The 20,268-nt window shown below is 37.9% G+C and overlaps 1 protein-coding gene across 2 annotated transcripts in view; it reads right to left on the bottom strand.

Annotated features, from left to right (window-relative positions):
- Positions 1–20,268, bottom strand: part of LOC106085197 (uncharacterized) — an 84,644-nt gene that overhangs the window by 27,878 nt on the left and 36,498 nt on the right. Inside the window, exons 1-2 of one of the 2 annotated variants that reach the window (XM_013249310.2) lie at positions 10,192–10,312; positions 5,888–6,065 (exon numbers count right to left, since the gene is read on the bottom strand). The exons of the other annotated variant lie outside the window; for it this stretch is intronic. Coding sequence (XP_013104764.1) covers positions 5,888–5,937 — 50 coding nt within the window. The 5' untranslated portion in view covers positions 5,938–6,065; positions 10,192–10,312. Of the gene's footprint in view, positions 1–5,887; positions 6,066–10,191; positions 10,313–20,268 lie in introns of those variants that run through there. 2 annotated transcript variants of the gene reach the window in all.

Here is a 20,268-nt window from a genome sequence, read left to right as displayed (position 1 = left end):
TCAGTTTATAGACCAACTAGGAATGTATCTCTCGATTATATTTCTCGACCCTCTTGGGGGCGTATACTTATCCAATTTGGGTGAAATTTTACAAATTAACTTTTCTAACATGTCAAATATGGTCTGAACCGGTCCATAACCTGATGAAGCTTACATATATACCGATCTCCCGATTTTACATTTTAAGCCCTTAGAGGACGCAATTCTTATCCCATTTGGCTGAAATTTTGCATAGCGACTATTCATATGACTTCCAATTAAGGTACCAAGTATGGTTCCACTCACTTAAAAAAGTGATATAGCCCATATAAACCGACCCCCCGAATATAAGGGGTCAGTACCCATAATGTTAAGAGCGCTACGTCCAATTTAGCGATGAGGCTCATTTCTGGCTGGATGGCTTCGTCAATAAGCATAAGATACACGTACTCCATGAGTCATCATCGTATGCTGTGTCATGAGTCATCATTACGTTTTGGTGCGGTTTATGGGCCGGCAGCTTCATTGGGCCGTACTTCTTCCGTGATGATCAAGACCGGCACGTAACTGGAACATCAAAACATTTTTCAGCCGTGGTCATCCCCTCCTAATGCTGGCGACATTTGTGAGGTACTTTGCCATGTAAAAACTTCTCTCCAAAGAGTTGTTGCTCTGCAGCACGCCGTTCGGACTCGGCTATAAAAAGGAGGTCCCTTATCATTGAACTTAAAATTTAACCGGACAGCGTTTTAGTCAGACAGCAATCCCCACGTACTCCATGAGTCATCATTGTATGCTGTGTCATGAGTCATCATTACGTTTTGGTGCGGTTTATGGGCCGGCGGCTTCATTGGGCCGTACTTCTTCCGTGATGATCAAGACCGGCACGTAACTGTGAATGGGAATCGCTACCATTCAATGATAACAGAATATTTTTGGATCATATGAACTTGGAGGCCACCGTAGCGCAGAGGTTAGAATGTCCGCCGATGACGCTGAACGCCTGGGTTCGAATCTGCAGGCAGGAACATCAGAAAATTTGTCAGCGGTGGTCATCCTCTCCTAATGCTGGCGACATTTGTGAGGTACTTTGCCATGTAAAAACTTCTCTCCAAAGAGTTGTCGCTCTGCAGCACGCCGTTCGGACACGACTATAAAAAGGAGGTCCCTTATCATTGAGCTTAAAATTTAATCGGACAGCACTTATTGATTTGTGAGAAGTTTGCCCCTGTTCGTTAATGGAATGTTCATGGCCACATTTGCATTTGCATGATCTTGGGGTGGTCCCAACAGGGTGGCGCCACAAGCCACACAGCGAATGTCGCAATCAATTTATTGAAAACCAAGTTTGAAGAACGTGTTATCTCACGAAATGGTCCAGTCGATTGGCCCATATAAAGTTGTGCTTCGACTTGACTTCGTGTGCCCCTCCATCCGCAATTATTATCGGATTGGGCTAAACTTGGTCTTGTTACGTCTTTCAACAATTGTATCAAGTACTATCCAAATCGGTATGTTATCTGATATAGGTCCCATGTCAACCAATCTCCCGATTTGGGATCTTGAGGCCCAGGAAGACGCAATTGTTGTCAGATTTGGATAAAATGTTTAACGTAATATTCTGTTACAACTTCCAACCATAGTGCTAGGGACGGTCTAAATCGGTCTATAAACAGATATAGCTCCCTTCTAAACCGACCTTCGAATTGAAATTTTGAGCTCCTGAAAGCTGCAATTGTTGTCCGATTTGTTTGAATTTTTGAACATACTGTTCTGTTGCAAATTCCAACAACCATGATAAATACGATTCAAATCGGTGTATAACCGGATACAGCTTCCATATAAACTAAACTCCCGATTTGGTCCAGGTCCTGGAAGCCGAATTTGCTGTCCGATTTGGCATGTAACGTTCTGTTACAACTTCCAAAAACAGCGCTAAATACTGTCTAAATCGGTCTATAAATGGATATAGCTCCCATATAAACCGAACTCCCGATTTGACATCTTGAGCCCCTAATAGCCGAAATTGTTATCCGATTTGATTGAAATTTTGAACGTAGTATTCTGTTGCAGCTTCCAACAAACATGCTAAATTCGACTCAAATCGGCGTATAAACTGATACACCTCCCATATAAACTAATCTCCCGATTTGAGAATTTGAGCCCCTGGAAGCCGCAGTCGTTATCCAATTTACTTAAAATTTTGCACGTAGCGTTCTGTTATGACTGTTAATATCCAAGGTAATTATAGTCCAAATTGTTTTATATCTTGATTTAGCAACCATATAAGCCGATCTCCCGATTAGATTTCTAAGTCCTCTAGAAGCTTTAATTTTTGCCTAGTTTGACCGAAATATAGTAGGTAATGTCTACATATGTCCCTCAACTTAGTTCATTTGTGTACATTATTAACAGAATCTATGATGGTGGCTTCCCAAGATTCGGCTCAGCCGAGCTTACACTAGTGTCGACATTGGTGCCATGATGCGTATGGTTACTGTTAATAACTACAATTTATATCAATCATACGCAAATGTACCAAAATTGCTGCAGTTAGAGAAAGAAAACGAAAAAAATGTTGCCCATGCACATTCCATTAAGGAAGAGGGGCAAACTTCTTACTTATCAATGGGGCCTCCTTTTATAGCCGAGTCCGAAAGGCGTGCCGCAGTGCAACACCTGTTTGGAGAGAAGTTTTTACATAGCATAGTACCTCCCAAATGTTGCTAGGAGGGGAAAACCACCGCTGAAAATTTTTTTCTGATGTTAATGCCAAGGTTTGAACTTGGGCGTTTAGCGTCATAGGCGGACATGCCAACCTCTGCGCTACGGGGGCCTCCAATAGAGTATTCCTGATGTAATATTCTTTTATTTCCAGAAATATAAGCAAAACCGAAAATTTGCATTCAACATCTTGCCATCATTTCTAAAACACTTTTAGCTTCGGCAACAAACCGTTGTTGCCGCAGTTCCACTCAATGTATATCACATCATAAAGACAAAAGCGAAACCGATAAAGCATAAGCAACTCAATGTTATCTTAACAGCGGCTCAAACGCACATACCTCTCTCAAACACACACACTCTCTCCCACTGAATGTCACTATACGTCGCTATATCGCTATCTAGCTAACATCCTCAGCTCCTTCCTACACATTTTGTCATTTGACAGAACTTTATGACAGACACACATCAAATTTGATTTAATAAAATCAAAAAAAATTTTTTGCAGGTTCGGTCTTATAACTCACACAAGCTAACAAACATTCCTGCATAACTTGCTGGTATTCATTTAAGCATAGCTATGGTGTGCGAATTAGATTGAGGGAGAGAGAGAGTGAGAGAGAACGAGTATGGGTGTGAGCGAGAGTACACATGTTTATTATGGTGTTGCGTGAAATAGCTTTACATTCATAGACTCATATTTTAATTACGATTTTTTATTTTATGTCTGATAATTGTAATTACATTTTATTAACATTTAGTTAATTAATTAATTTATTGTGTTTATGATGATGACGGTGATGGATATATGACAAATATTGTATACCAAGTGTTTGTTTTTTGAACTTGCTGGCTTAAGCGAATGGGGGTGAGTTGAAAGAAAATATAAATGCTTTAGAAAAGTAAAGTAAAGGAATGATTATTATTATGGAAATTTGGCTATTAGAGGTAAATTACCAATAAATAAAAGCAATATGGTAAAAAATACTAAATTTTTGGTTTATTCATGGTCTTTTTCTTATATAGAATATTTGTTTCAATTCAATATTTTTATACCTTCCACCAAATTTCGTCGTTCTGTTTGTAACACCACGAAATATGCGTCTGAGACCCTATAAAGTATACATATTCTTGATCGTCATGACATTTTAAGTCGATCTAGCCATGTCCGTTCGTCTGTCTGTCCGTCCGTCTGTCTGCCTGTCGAAAGCAAGCTAACTTTCGAAGAAGTAAGGCCAGACGCTTGAAATTTTGCACAAATACTTCTTATTAGTGTAGGTCGGTTGGGATTGTAAATGGACCAAATCGGTCCATGTTTTGATATAGCTGCCATATAAACCGATCTTGGGTCTTGACTTCTTGAGCCTGTAGAGGGCGTAATTCTCATCCGATTACGCCTGTAGAGGGCGTAATTCTCGTCCGTCTGAAATTTTACTCGTAGTATTTTGGTATTTCTTACAACAACTGTGCTAAGTATGATTCAAATCGGTTCATAACCTGGTATAGCTGCCATACAAACCGATCTGGGGTCTTGACTTCTTCATCTCTTAGAGGGCGTAATTGTTTTCCGATTTGGCTGTAATTTTGCACGTGGTGTTTTGGTATTACTTCCAACAACTGTGCTAAGTATGATTCAAATCGGTTCATAACCTGGTATAGCTGCCATATAAACCGAACTGGGGTCTTGACTTCTTCATCTTTTAGAGGGCGTAATTCTTATCCGATTTGGCTGAAATTTTACACATGGTGTTTTAGTGACACTTCCAACAACTGTGCTAAGTATGATTCAAATCGGTTCATAACCTGGTATAGTTGCCATATAAACCGATCTTGGATCTTGACCTTTTGAGCCGCTGGAGGGCGCAGTTCTCTTCCGATTTGGCTGAAATTTTGCATGACGTGTTTTGCTATTTCCTTCAACAACTGTGCTAAGTATGGCGCAAATCGGTACATAACCTGGTGTAGCTGCCATATAACCGATGTGGGATCTTAACTTCTTGAGCCTCTAGAGGGCGCAATTCTCATCCGATTTGGAACAAATTTTGTACAACGGCTTACGAGAAATCCATGGTGGTGGGTACCCAAGATTCGGCCCGCAAAAACTTGGTACGCTTTTACTTTTGTTATTGATTTAAAATAAAACATATAGCCCACTGTGTACTTTAATGTTCATATATTATAAGCATTTTGTTTGGGTTTTTCATAAATGTTATATGTTTTTTAGATAAATTTTCTCGCTTCAAATACCAGATGTAAATTTTTCAATATTAAAAAAAATGCTTTACTGAGATCATAATAACACATATTCTATACATGAAAGCAATTCGATGACCACTTTAAGCACTAGGGATAATTGAATATTCCAATGCTGGTGTGAATACAAAACTTATAGTTTTATAGAATGAAATCATCTTGAATATTTTATCTACATTTGGATTTAGAACGCTTTTTCAATTCACAATCATGGTTTATTCTGGAATATTACCAAAAGTTCTCTAAATATCAAATGAACCGATTTTGAGCAAACTTCATAGGTATTGTGGTAGTTGTTGATTAAAGCGTGGTACAAATTTTTGGCAAGATGTGTCAATATATGCGCTTGCGGTAGCTCAAGGAGTGAAAAGTGATATCAAAACACCAAGTGCAAAATTTCAGTCAAATCGGACGAGAATTGCGCCCTCTAGAGGCTCAAGAAGTTAAGACCCAAGATCTGTTTATATGGCAGCTATATCAAAACATGGACCGATTTGGCCCAATTTCAATCCCAACCGACCTACACTAATAAAAAGTATTTGAGCAAAATTTCAAGCGGCTAGCTTTACTCCTTTAAAAGTTAGCATGCTTTCAACAGACAGATGGACGGACGTGGCTAGTTCGACTTAAAATGTCACGACGATCAAGAATATATATACTTCATGAGGTCTTAGACGCATATTTTGAGGTGTTACAAACAAAATGACGAAATTAGTATACCCCCTTCCTATGGTGGAGGGTATAAAAATGAATGTTGATGAATCTTACAAACTATTTTGATAAGGTTAAACACTTTTATCCACAGATGCCCGGACACCTAATACTCCTTTGCTCTTCTATACTCACATTTTAATATATAAAACATATTTTTGAAGTAATAAAATATAAAATTTATTAAAAAATTATGTATAGAGAATAAGAAAACACTTACGCTGTTGTTGTTCCACCACGCGGCATTTTGTTCAGATGGCGATCACGCATTTACAACAAAACAATGAAGAATATTTGCACCAACAAAGTTTTTGTTTATATTTAAATTTGTTTTTCACTTTTCAAATTCGTCGCGTATTTTTGTTAAGGTTTTTATTATGTTTTTCTACGTAAAGCTTCTAAATACCAAACAAAATTGGCAAATGATGAAATGGGAAAATTAGAATAGTAACACAGCAGGGCAAAAAATGAGAAGAGGAGAATACAAACACACAAAGCTAGAAACTAATGAAGAAAAATCGACGAACAAAGACGTCACGCGTTTGATTTTGGCAGTGGACAGTGGGCAGACAGGCAGTGTAGTAAGTGAAATGAAATGAATAAATAAATAGGAGCGTCTCTCAATTACACTTTTAGTTTTATGTGATGCTGCTTCATTTCAGTTTATTGTTCTTCCGTTGTACGAAAGTAAATACTGAGTAGGTATTTACATAATACTAAAATTATAGTGGTGTATTTAGACACAATTAAACTATAGTAGTGGCAAGTTTTCATTTTCATTAAGGTACTTGTTTTATTACTTTTCTTTCTCTCTAGTCGTAAGGGCATTAATCAACTTTAAATATTAATTTCCGTTAGAAATCGTTGTTGTCGTTGTCTCTAATGAAAAACTTCCCTTCAAACTAAATCCCAAAGCCCCTTCTTACTCTCTCACTCTCCCTCTCTCTCTTTCGCTCGTTGTCTCACAAGAATGCGAGTATGAATGACAATGGCGTTGGCGACGGCGACGGCGACGGCAACAATTAATTTTCATAACGCCATGCAATTGCCGGCATACACGAGTGAGTATCTATGTCGCTGTCTATTGCCATTGCACAGACAATATCAACAACAACCAGCAAAAGTAGCAACAAATAACAACAAGAACAACAATATCACAAGTATTTGTAAGGCACAATAAATAACATGAAAACTTTTCGTGTTGTTTTGCGCTATATGGAAAAAACTATTTTTTTTATTAACAATTGAATTATTAAAATGTTCACACACATGAAGATGACACTGTGAGTGAGTCCTAAGTCTATGCTTGTGTGTGTGTGTGTGTTTGCGTGTGTAAATTGAGATGAGAAAACTATTGCAAACGATCTCACGTTCTTTGCACATCGCACAAATTACACTGCTCTACAATAACAACAGTTAGTAAAAAGCACAGACTTTTTTGGAGTGGGAGGGGGTTATATTGTAGTAAAAGTGGAAACATTGAGAATGCAATAAAGGATTTGGGTTAGGCAGAGTTACTGGCATGAGCAAATATTTTTGCATTCATTGTGTTATGAGGTTTAGAAATAAGATGCCTCAATAGACTTCAATTTCATATAAGAAGTTTTGCAATGCCCTTCAACACCCGCGGCAACTATGTTTCACAAAGGCAGATAAATAATAACAGCCCCCATATAAAATGATCGCTTAATTTAATATCTTTTAGAGCTCTGTTCAAATTTAGATGTGTGCTTTACAACCTACTCTATATTAGTTGATATGTAGATCACCATTGATTCATTTTACAAAATCCGCTGAAGAAGGTTCATGGCGAACCATAAATCGCAATAAGGATAGCCAGTCAAATGTTTTTAGTAACACCAAACTTTTGCTGGCTTTCCAATGTTACACCAAAACCTCGATTTGCATCCTCAGCTTGAAATTTGGAACTTGAGGTGCAGTTATGTCATCAAACCCTTTCCTATGTACTAAAACGGTTCAGATAAGGCCAAAAGTAACAATTGAAAGGGCATTAAGTATGGGCAGATCGAGCTTTGGATAATCTCCTACTCAGACAGATACATTTAACACAATTCACCATAGTCCGGTAAAAAATACATAATTTATGATCCCATAGCAGCTATTTCTTAATTAGGTCCGATTAGAACCAAACTAGACACGGCCATCGAAGGGTCTAAAACAATTCTCTGTTCACCACTATCTTCTATTATATAAAAATGAAAGTGGTGCGCTTTGTTTGTTTATTCTGAATAGACTCAAAAACGACTGAACCGATTTTCATGAAATTTTCACAGATGGCGGAGTTTAGCTCCTTGGTGAAAATAGGGTATTTCATTTTGTGATATGGGCGAGGGGGTGGACTCTCCGCCCTACCCTCAAAAACCGCCCAAAAATGTCATGTTTACCTATTGGGGCAGTATGGGTATCAAACGAAAGGTGCTTGAGAGTAGAATACGAAAATTACATAAAAACTTGGGTAAATCGCCCCACCCCAAAATTATGCCCCAAAAGGATATGCATACCAAACGGGACAATATGATATTCTAATGAGAGTTATTTGAGAGTTAAATGTGAATATAAATAATTTTCAAATTTGGACCATGACAAAAGGGAGCCGCAAACACTTTTGTAATTTCAACGAAATCGGGTAATAAATGCTGCTTTTGTTGGTCCAAGAACTTAAATCGGAAGATCGGAATTTAATGCAGCTATTGAGTTGAACACGGGTGTCAAGGGGTCTAACATAACTCATTGTGCTAAATTTCATTGAAGTCGGATAATAAATGTACCTTTTTAAGGCTCAGGACCCGAAATGAGGGATGTCATTGCCTCCTACTCAGTTAACAGAATACAATAGCTGTCAGTTCATAGCATCAATCCAAAACCGTTATCTTAATCACATTTCAGTGCACGCGCCAGAGTCAAGGTCCATTTGATTGGAGAGTACAGGAGTACATCACTCCTGAGACTACATTAATTAGTAGAACACCCCTGTGTGGGGATACTTAGGCAACTGGTGGCATCCGTTCGACATAGTCGAGCCTTATTGTAGCACGTCCTAAGTCTTCGCCGCTCGTAGTCGGGGGCTGCTTAATCTTCGCAACTAAGCACTAAGCTAAGTTGCATCCGCCACCTACTGACCCCATTGCTAGCCTGAGCTCATCTCTACCCTCAGTTTCCTTTGGGATGCCCAAATTTTCTGTTTACTCTGAGACATATCAAGAAGAACATTTAGGCTTTAAGAAACTAGATCCAACAATCCCACTACTGTACTCACAACCTCTTCTTACAGAACAGGCCTTCAGAATATTGATCAGAATGCTGTTACCAACCGAATATAGTCATTTGTGGACGACCTCTATCTATTGCAGATGATAAGAGGGAACTCCTAAGGCCTGGAGGCCACTGCAGCGCAGAGGTTAGCATGTCCACCTATGACGCCAAACGGCTGAGTTCGAGTCCTAGCGAGAATATCAGAAAAAAATCAGAAAAATGTTTCAGCGGTGTTTAACCCCTCCCAATGCAGTCGACATTTGTAAAGTATCATGCTATGTAAAAACTTCTCCCCAACAGATGCCGCACCGCGGCAAGCCGTTCGGATTCCGCTATAAAAAGCTTAAAACTTGAATCTGACAGCCCTGTGCGTTAAATTCTCTTATGATTCCAAAAACTATGTAAGTGTGGCCCAAGTCGGTACTTATTCAATCGCCATACATATTTAAATATTTTGATTTTTAAATAATTTTTTGTAAAACAGTGTTATTGATTACATATTAGCGTTAGGGAAGACGCCACCACAGCAATGGACAGACACCAATTTAGGCGCGTCAAAATAATAACGAAGGCAATGGACACAACAATTTAAAAGCAATAGATTCTCGTCTGCTCAATGTCGGGTATTGATGATCGAAAACACGTACATGTACGCACACACACCCACACCCACTCCATAGAAAATATCTCACTCACAAAATGTATGTGAAGGAATGTGCCTTGAATATTCAAGCACAGTTACAAAATTTAAAATGCAAATCAAAATCGAAAATTCAAAAGAAATGCTCTAAAATCCAAACACAACACAAGCTTAAAAAACAAAAACAAAAGAACTCCCTATTACAAAGCTTTCGTTGCCATTTCTAAAGGGGAGTAATGGGTATAACGATTTTAGAAATATTCCCAAACACGTAAATAACAAATTGATCTCTTTTTTTAGGGATCCATTGTATCAAAAATATTCTCTGCTATTTCAATGTTTATTTAGGCAACAACTAGCGCCAACGACACTTGAATCCTCAGGTTGTTTTGTTTATTTTAACAAATTGGCTAGTCTCAAATTAAACGATTTCTCAGCGTATAAGTGAAAGAAAGAATTGTTGTTGAAAAACACATCCGAAAAATTACACCGTACACCCGGACGGACAACTGGACAGACGGTCCGCTTTGTTGCACAACCCTCGAATGGTGTTGATGTATAGATTTGCTTGAATGGGATATGGGGTTCATTTATTTTGAAGTTTTGTTTACATTTTTCCACACGATTTGGTATAGGCGATTTATATTTTTTTTTATTTTTTTTTTTTATACAAACGCGAACCGTTTAACCGTTGGTATTGGCGCCCGACGAACTTCACTAACTAACTGAACAAATAATTTGCCAACACAATGGATAAAGTACTTGGAGGAGCACATAAACACTCACACACGATCACATTGGCTCGCGACTATAACAGCAGCCGCAGAAGTAATAACAGCAACAACAGCAACAACAACTATAAGCTGCATTAGCAAACGAATGGCAACGACAAAGATCGCCGATTTGTCGTGTTCATTTTGTTTTTCCTATGTTGAAGCAAATTGTTGTTGTATCTTTTCGGCAAGAGATGATGTTGTTTACATGGCTAATGTTAAACTTTTCCCCCAAATGTTAACCGCTGACTGTTAACTGATTATACAGCGCCCGACAAACTTCACTACTTAACTGAACAAACAATTGCCATCAAAATAGATAAAATACCCAGTTGTCCAGGCAGTAACCAGTTGGCATCATCATCTAGTTCAGTAGCTAACGTTTAAAGCCAACTTTGTCCCTGCAGTTTCATTTTACCCAAAATTCTAGGAAATGTAGTTATTTATGCATTAGGCTTTCAAATACTATTTACCCAACTAGTAACAAATACTGGTGATAGGAGTCAGTTTAAAAACATTATCGTGCTTCTTGCTTGAACAAGATTCACTAATAGAATGTTAGGTCACTTGCGAAAGTGGATAGGCCCCATTAACATCATTAAGGATGTCAAATATGCCGATTGAAAATGTCATCAAATAGAAAAAAATGTAAACAAAGAATGAATGTAAAAAAGTGAGCAAGTTGACATATTCAATGCCAAGTACTACCAAAAATTAAGACAAGTAAAATAGTGCTAAGTTCGGCCGGGCTGAATCTTATATACCCACCACCACGGAACGCATTTGTCAAGTTCTTCGCTCGGTATCACTTTTTAGGCAACTAAACAATAATGAATAAGAACTGCTTATGGAGGTATTTTCTGCCAAATCGGGTGAGAATTGCGCCCTCTAGAGGCCCAAAAAGTCAAGATCCCAGATCGGTTTATATGGCAGCTAGATCATGTTATGTACCGATTTGCGCCTTACTTAGCACAGTTTTTGGAAGTCATAACAAAACACCTCATGAAAAATTTCAGCCAAATCGGATGAGAATTGCGCCCTCTAGAGGCTCAAGAAGTCAAGACCCAAGATCGGTTTATATGGCAGCTATATAAAAACATGGACCGATTTGGCCCATTTACAATCCCAACCATTCTACACTAATAGAAAGTATTTGTGCGCCTAGCCTTACTCTTTCGAAAGTTAGCGTGCTTTCGACAGACAGACGGACATGGCGATCAAGAATATATATACTTTATGGGGTCTCAGACGCATATTTCGAGGTGTTACAAACATAACGACGAAATTGTAATGCTTATTGCCTTATTCTATCCTTAACACCATGATAACGGTAGGCAAGAGGATGCGTGGAAGACTACCAAACATAAGATGATGAGTTCAAATCACCTCGTCCACCACTGACAAAGCTTACAAAATCGGGTAATAAATAAAGCTTTTATGAGCTTCAGACCCTTAACCGGTATATCGGTCTATATGACAGCTATATCTAAATAAAGTCCGATCTGAACCATATTTGGGACCTATATTGGGTGGCCTTAAGCTACTCATTGTTTAAATTTCAGCGAAATCGGTTAAAAAATAAAGCTTTTATGGGCTTCAGACCCTTTATCTGGAGATCGGTCTATATGACAGCTATATCTAAATATAGTCCGATCTGTGCCATATTTCGGTCAGATGTTGAGAGCTTTAAAACTGCGCATTATTCCAAATTTCGGCGGAATCGGATAAAAAATAAAGCTTTTATGGGCTTCAGACCCTTTATCGGGAGATCTATATGGCAGCTATATCTTAATATAGTCCGATCTGCAACATATTTGGGTCAGATGTTGGGAAGCCTTAAACTACTTACTGTTACAAATTTCAATAAAGTTTTTATGGGCATTAGACCCTTTATCGAAAAATCGGTCTATATAGCAGCTATATCCAAATATGGTCCGAATTGGTCCGTTCAAGCAGTTAACCAGCGTGCATCAAAAAGATGTATCTGTGCCAAATTTCTGCTCAATATCTCAATTTTTGAAGGCTCTAGAGTGATTACAACACACGGACGGACAGACACATGGACATTGTTAAATCGTCTTAGAATTTTACGACGATACATATTTTGTAGGGTCGGAAATTGATATTTCGATGTGTTGCAAACGGAATGACTAAATGAATATACCTCCTATCCTACGGTGGTGGGTATAAAAAAATATTTTTTCAAACATTGACAAATGTCCAAAGAAATCAATTACGGAACTATTTTGTTGGAATTAGCAGAAGTACTAAAGGGTGATTTTTTTGAGGTTAGGATTTTCATGCATTAGTATTTGACAGATCACGTGGGATTTCAGACATGGTGTCAAAGAGAAAGATGCTCAGTATGCTTTGACATTTCATCATGAATAGACTTACTAACGAGCAACGCTTGCAAATCATTGAATTTTATTACCAAAATCAGTGTTCGGTTCGAAATGTGTTCAAATTTTGACAAATTTTGTTCAGCGATGAGGCTCATTTCTGGTTGAATGGCTACGTAAATAAGCAAAATTGCCGCATTTGGAGTGAAGAGCAACCAGAAGCCGTTCAAGAACTGCCCATGCATCCCGAAAAATGCACTGTTTGGTGTGGTTTGTACGCTGGTGGAATCATTGGACCGTATTTTTTCAAAGATGCTGATGGACGCAACGTTACGGTGAATGAACACATTTCGAACCGAACACTGATTTTGGTAATAAAATTCAATGATTTGCAAGCGTTGCTCGTTAGTAAGTCTATTCATGATGAAATGTCAAAGCATACTGAGCATCTTTCTCTTTGACACCATGTCTGAAATCCCACGTGATCTGTCAAATACTAATGCATGAAAATCCTAACCTCAAAAAAATCACCCTTTAGTTCCAGGGTAAACTGGGTACTCCAATGACAAATTCATGTTAATTTCACCTGTTATTTACACTAAAAGTAAACAAAAATGGAACTAGTCCTGATAACTTTATAGCTAGTGAATAAACAGGTTTGGTACTAGTGGCCTGGACTACTAGGTACTTGGAGGAGAGCATAAACACTCACACAAGATCACATTGGCTCGCGACAATAACAGCAGCGACAGAAGTAATAACAGCAACGTCAACGACAACAACAACACCAACTGCAAGCTGCATTAGTAAACGAATGGCAACGACAAAGATCGCCCATCTTTTGTATTCATTTTGTTTTTCCTATGTTGAAGCAAATTGTTGCTGTATCTTTTCGGCAAGAGATGATGTTGTTGACATGGCTACCGTTAAACTCTTTACTCAAATGTTAACCGCTAACTTTTATTTATATTTAAATGTTAACCGCCTTTAAATGTTAGGCCTAAGACCCTAAATCGGCGGATCGGTTTATATGTGGGCTATATCAAGATATAGTCCGATAAAGACCATTTTCGAACTTAAAATGCTTATGAAAAAAGACTCTGTACAAAGTTTCAACTCAACACCTCTATTTTTAAAGACTATAGCGTGATTTCAACAGACAGACGGACGGACATGGCTAGATCGTCTTAGATTTTTACGACGATCAAGAATACATTACTTTATAGGATCGGAAAGGGATATTTCGATGTGTTGCAAACGGAATGACAAAATGAATATACCCCCATCTTTCGGTGGTGGATGTAAAAAGAGTCTGGGCAAAGTTTCATTTCAATATCTCCATTTCTAAAGACTGTAGAAGGATTTAAACAGACTAACAGTCGGACAGACAGACAAGCTGTCTGACAACCAACAGGAATTTTTAGGGTCGAAAATAAATATTGGGTTGCCCAAAAAGTAATTGCGGATTTTTCATATAGTCGGCGTTGACAAATTTTTTCACAGCTTGTGACTCTGTAATTGCATTCTTTCTTCTGTCAGTTATCAGCTGTTACTTGCTTTAGAAAAAAAGTGTAAAAAAGTATATTTGATTAAAGTTCATTCTAAGTTTTATTAAAAATGCATTTACTTTCTTTTAAAAAATCTGCAATTACTTTTTCGGCAACCCAATATTTCAATGTATTGCAAACCGAATGAAAAATGGGTGTAAAAATTAAATCTTGAAAATTTGCATTGAAATGTAGGTCGATCATAATTTCCCTCACAATTCCCATAAAAATTCAATTTCATTAAAATTTTCCCAAAAAATTATTATAATTTTTTTTTTTGACAAAATTAACTAAAAAAATAAAATTTTGGCAAAATTTGGAAAATTTTTTTATAACGACATATTTGTTGAATTTTTTTGTGTCTTTTTGCTTGCATCCATCAGTGAAAAAAATCGATCTAAACTTTTCTGGGATTGTGGTTATCTCAATTGATGTCTATGCTGTTGTTTACAGAGCAGTGTTATTTACTGCTCTGTTAAAGAGAACTGTTGACTGCTTACAAGGTTGTTGTCTTTGCTAAACCGTTTCGATATGTGTTGAATAAGAAATTCAAATTCAACATAAATGAGAAATATATAAAACAAGTAATGGCGTACTACGTTCGGCCGGGCCGAATCACACAAAACCCTCCACCATGGATCGCACTTGTCGAGTTCTTTGTGCGGTATCTCTTTTTAGAAAAACAGGGAAAAAAGGATAAGAATTGTTATGCTATTGGAGATAAATAAAGTAATAGTGCGATTCGGACCATAAATGAATTGAATGTTGAAGACCATAGCGGTAGTCATTGGGTAATATTTCAGTCCATTCGGATAAGAATTGCGCCTTGTAGGGGTTCAAGAACCACAATCGGAAGATCGGTTCATATGGGAGCTGTAACAGGCTATACATCGATTAAGACCATATTTGACAAGTTGAAGCTCATGGGAGAAGCGGTTGTACAAAATTTCAGCAAAATCAGATAAAAATTGCGGCCTCCAGAGGCTCAAGAAGTTAAGATCCCAGATCGGTTTATATGGCAGCTATATCAGGTTATGGACCGACTTGATCCATACTTCACACAGTTGTTGGAAGTAATAACAAAGAAGTTCATGCAAAATTCCAGCCAGATTTGACGAGAATTGCGCCCTCTAGCGGCTCGGTTTATATAACAGCTATATCAGGTTATAGACTGATTTGAACCGAACTTGGCACAGAAGTTGGAAGTTATAATAAAATACTTCGTGCAAAATTTCAGTCAAATCGGATGAGAATTGCGCCCTCTAGATGCTCAAAAAGTAAAGACCCAAAATCGGTTTATATGGCAGGTATATCAAAACTTGGACCGATTTGAACCAAACTTAGCGCAGTTGTTGGAAGTGAAACCAAAACATCACGTGCAAAATTTCAGTCAAATTAGAGGAGAATTGAGCCCTCTACTGGCTCAAGAAATCAAGACCCCAGATCGGTTTATATGGCAGCTATATCAAAACATGTACCGATTTGGCACATTTACAATCCCAACCGACCTACACTAATAAGAAGTATTTGTTCAAAATTTCAAGCATCTAGCTTTATTCCTTCGAAAGTTAGCGTGCTTTCGACAGACAGGCGGACGGAAGGACATACAGACGGACGGAAGGACGGACAGACGGACGGACAGACGGACGGAAGGACGGACAGACGGACGGAAGGACGGACAGACGGACGGACATGTGTAGATCGACATAAAATGTCACTATGATCAAGAATATATATACTTTATGGGGTCTCAGACTAATATTTCGAGTAGTTACAAAAATTTTTGTTGAATTTGTATGTCTGTCTCCTTGCTTTCATCCATTAGTAAAAAAATGATCTAAACCTTTCTGAGATTATGTGTCTAATGCATGGTTATCTCAATTGATGTCTATGCTGTTGTTTACAGAACTGTGTTATTAACGGCTCTGTTAAAGAGAACTGATGACTGCTTATAAGGTTGTTGTCTTTGCTAAACCGTTTCGAAGGAGAAAACCGTTACACATAAAAATATTTCTGTTGGATAAAAAAAAATTCAAATTCAACATAAATCAGAAAAATATAAGAGATAGGATTTGGGACATTTTCGACTAACATTGAGGGCTATTACTAATTTTGGCTTTAAGAGACAACCAAAGAATCCATTTACTGCACTGACCAAATAGAAAAAGTCAAACTTTAACCAAAATCTAACAATAAAGGTATATATAAGTTAAGTTTTTAAAAATAATCATTTCACCATGTCCTTATTTTATAGCTCAGAGGCATATAATGCTATAAAAGTAAATCAATGTCTCCTAAATGCTTTGAAATGTCGGAAGGATTGATTTTCCGACCCTCTGTCTGTTGTAATAACAAACTTTAATCTCAGCCAAACTTAATGACATATTGATTTTCTTATAACAAAAATGAATTTTAAGCCTTTTCTGTTTACCTTTTAAAAAACATCACCAATTCTTGTGTAACTCATTCGTTCATGACTATCACATATAACTTTCCTCAACATGACAATAAATACCCACCAAAAATAGAACATGCACACAAAGTTCTTCGTGATTAATTAACTTTCATCAGACTTGCAACATTCAATTATGGTGTGTAATGACTTTTTATGGTGGCATCAAAAAGGTGTGTGGGTGTTACACCATACACACTGACCACATATATTTCCAAAGTGTTATCCTTAGTCTAAACTCTTTTTTTTTGTTGACCCCAAGGAGCGAACACTAAAAATTGATTTCACATAAATTCGTTTAACAGCCCTTGCACACCTGCTGTATAGTCGTGGTTACAAAATAGAAAAAGGCCAAAACAAAAAGAAGGTCATAGAAACCACAACACCGATGAGTGTGTAATTGCGGCCAGGCATCCCAACAGTCAGTCAGATAGTCAATAAGGGAAAACAGACAAAAACAATTACCAAAGAATTACTCTTGTAAGCCATAAACTGTTGAATTTGGGTAATGAAGGGCTTGAAGGGGGCCGGGGGTATTCACTGTCAGGATAATTGTTACAAAGTAGGAGAACTCGCTATCCATGCCTGCATATGATTTTGGTGTTAAGCACACCACACGAGACCAGAACCGGCGCATGTGTTAATGTGTGGTAGTGCACATCCGTTTACACCAAATATTACCGTGATGTTGTGGTTTGTTTGCTAGTGGATGTGGATGTGGGTGGTTAGGAGACATGTGTAGGAAAAGGTTAGACATCACTTAAAAATAATAAATTGTATTTGCAGCAAATCACTTTGGAAGAAAATAGGTTAAATGTCAAAAGTTTAGGGGGTGGGGGCTTATATATACATAAAGCAATTATGGAGAAAAAAGCGTTCAGGAGTTTTTGAGCAAGTTCAGCTTTATACAGAAAAAAATATGGATAAGATTTATGAATAACGAGCAAGCAAATAAAACTACCCTTAGGACCACAGACATTGATGTTAGGCGATAAGTAAGCTAGTTGAAATGCTTGAAGAGATTTACAGTAAGCAAATCAATATAGACAGACAGACAGACGGAGTTGGTAAAATCGAACCAATAATATGTACCACGGAGTCAATGTAGGGTTTTAAAACAAGTAAAAGCGTGCTAAGTTCGGCCGGGTCGAATCTTATATACCCTCCACCATGGATCGCATTTGTCGAGTTTTTTTTCCCGGCATCTCATCTTAGGCAAAAAAAGGATATAAGAAAAGATTTGCTCTGCTATTAGAGCGATATTAAGACCATAAGGTCCGGTTTGGACCACAATTAAATTATATGTTGGAGACCTGTGTAAAATGTCAGCCAATTCGAAAAAGAATTGCGCCCTTTAGGGGCTCAAGAAGTAAAATAGAGAGATCGATTTATATGGGAGCTGTATCTGACTATAGACCGATTCAGACCATAATAAATACGTATGTTGATGGTCATGTTAGAATCCGTCGTACAAAATTTCAAGCAAATCGGATAATAATTGCGACCTCTAGAGGCTCAAGAAGTCAAGATCCCAGATCGGTTTATATGGCAGCCATATCAGGTTATGGACCGATTTGAACCGTACTTGGCACAGTTGTAGGAAATCATAACAAAATACTTCGTGCAAAATTTCATACCAATCGGATAAGAATTGCGCACTCTATAAGGCTCAAGAAGTCAAGATCCCAGATCGGTTTATATGGCAGCCATATCAGGTTATGGACCGATTTGAACCGTGCTTGGCACAGTTGTAGGAAATCATAACAAAATACTTCGTGCAAAATTTCATACCAATCGGATAAGAATTGCGCACTCTATAAGGCTCAAGAAGTCAAGAATCAAGATCGGTTAATATGGCAGCTATATCAGGTTATGGACCGATTTGAACCTTACTTGGCACAGTTATTGGATATCATAACAAAATACTTCGTGCAAAATTTCATTCAAATCGGATAAGAATTGCGCCCTCTAGAGGCTCAAGAAGTCAAGACCCCAGATCAGTTTATATGACAGCTATATCAGGTTATGAACCGATTTGAACCATACTTGGCACAGTTGTTGGATATCATAACAAAACACGTCGTGCGAAATTTCATACCAATCGGATAAGAATTGCGCACTCTAGAGGCTCAAGAAGTCAAGACCCAAGATCGGTTTATATGGCAGCTATATCAAAACATGGACCGATATGGCCCATTTACAATTCCAACCGACCTACACTTATAAGAAGTATTTGTGCAAAGTTTCAAGCGGCTAGCTTAACTCCTTCGGAAGTTAGTGTGCTTTCGACAGACAGACGGACGGACGGACATGGCTAGATCGACATAAAATGTCACGACGATCAAGAATATATATACTTTATGGGGTCTCAGACGAATATTTCGTGTAGTTACAAACAGAATGCCGAAATTAGTATACCCCCCATCCTATGGTGGAGGGTATAAAAATCAATTTGTGTTTGTTTGTGTCGGAATGTTTGTTTGTTTCGTATAGACTCAAAAACGGCTGAATCGATTACCTTCAAATTTCCACAGACTGTGTAGATTGGTTGGAAGGAAATATTGGCTATAAAAATTTTTGATATCGGAAGGTAGGCGGACCCTCCTCCTCATTCCAAAAACAACACCCAAAATCAAAAGTGAACCGATCGGGACAATATGGATATCAAATGAAATGTATTGAAGAGTAGAATGCGAATATGGTATTAAAAATGGGATCAAAGTGGACAGGAAGTCGCCCTAACCCCAAAACTTCTCTTAGTAGAAAAATTTAACGTTCATATCAATATGTGGTCGAATGGAAGGTATTCTGAAGTAGATTACGAATCTGGCATACAAAATCTGGTCGAAGAAGGGGGGGTCAACCCAAGCCCCAAGAATATCTCTAAAAGACATATTAGCCAATCATGTCTATATTGTACTCGGTTTGTTTGTTTGTTCTGTAGGGGGCGCACCCTTCCCCTTACCCAAAAAAACACCGCCCAAAAAAAAAGTAGACTGATCGGAACAATATGAGTATCAAATGAAAGATACTGAAGAGAAGAATACGAGTATGGTATTGAAATATGAGTTCAAATACCCAGCGGGCCGCCCCAACCCCAAAACTCCCATAAACAGACTTATTGAACGTATTGGTCTTTATGGGACTCAAATGAGAGGTATTCGAAAATAGATTACGAAATGACAAAAAAAATAAATTTCATGTAATTAGAGGTGACTCCAACGCCCAAAAACCTCCCAAATAAGCATATTATCCTTCCGTGGCTATATGGAACTCGAAATTATGCAATTTGGAAGTAGATTAACTAAATGTCATTTTAATTTGTGATAAAGTACCCAGGTGGCGTTTAACCTCCTTAAAACACCTCGAATAGGTTATTTGACCCATTATGAATGAAAGATATTTTAGAGTAGAACAGGAATCCAGTTTTGGGCCAAGTGTTGTGAGTAAGCTTCAAAGCACCCCCTAAACTGAACTTATTTCCTGAACATATCAGTATGGGGCTCAATTGAAAGCTTTTTGGGAGTAAAGAACGAATTTGATATCCACTTTAAAGGCAAAGTGACGGAGTGAC

The sequence above is a fragment of the Stomoxys calcitrans genome, chromosome 5 (genome assembly GCF_963082655.1).
Source record: "Stomoxys calcitrans chromosome 5, idStoCalc2.1, whole genome shotgun sequence".
NCBI classification, from domain to species: Eukaryota; Metazoa; Arthropoda; class Insecta; order Diptera; family Muscidae; genus Stomoxys; species Stomoxys calcitrans.
Note: the sequence above shows the minus strand (reverse complement) of the source record. Positions and strands in the feature narration are given on the sequence as shown.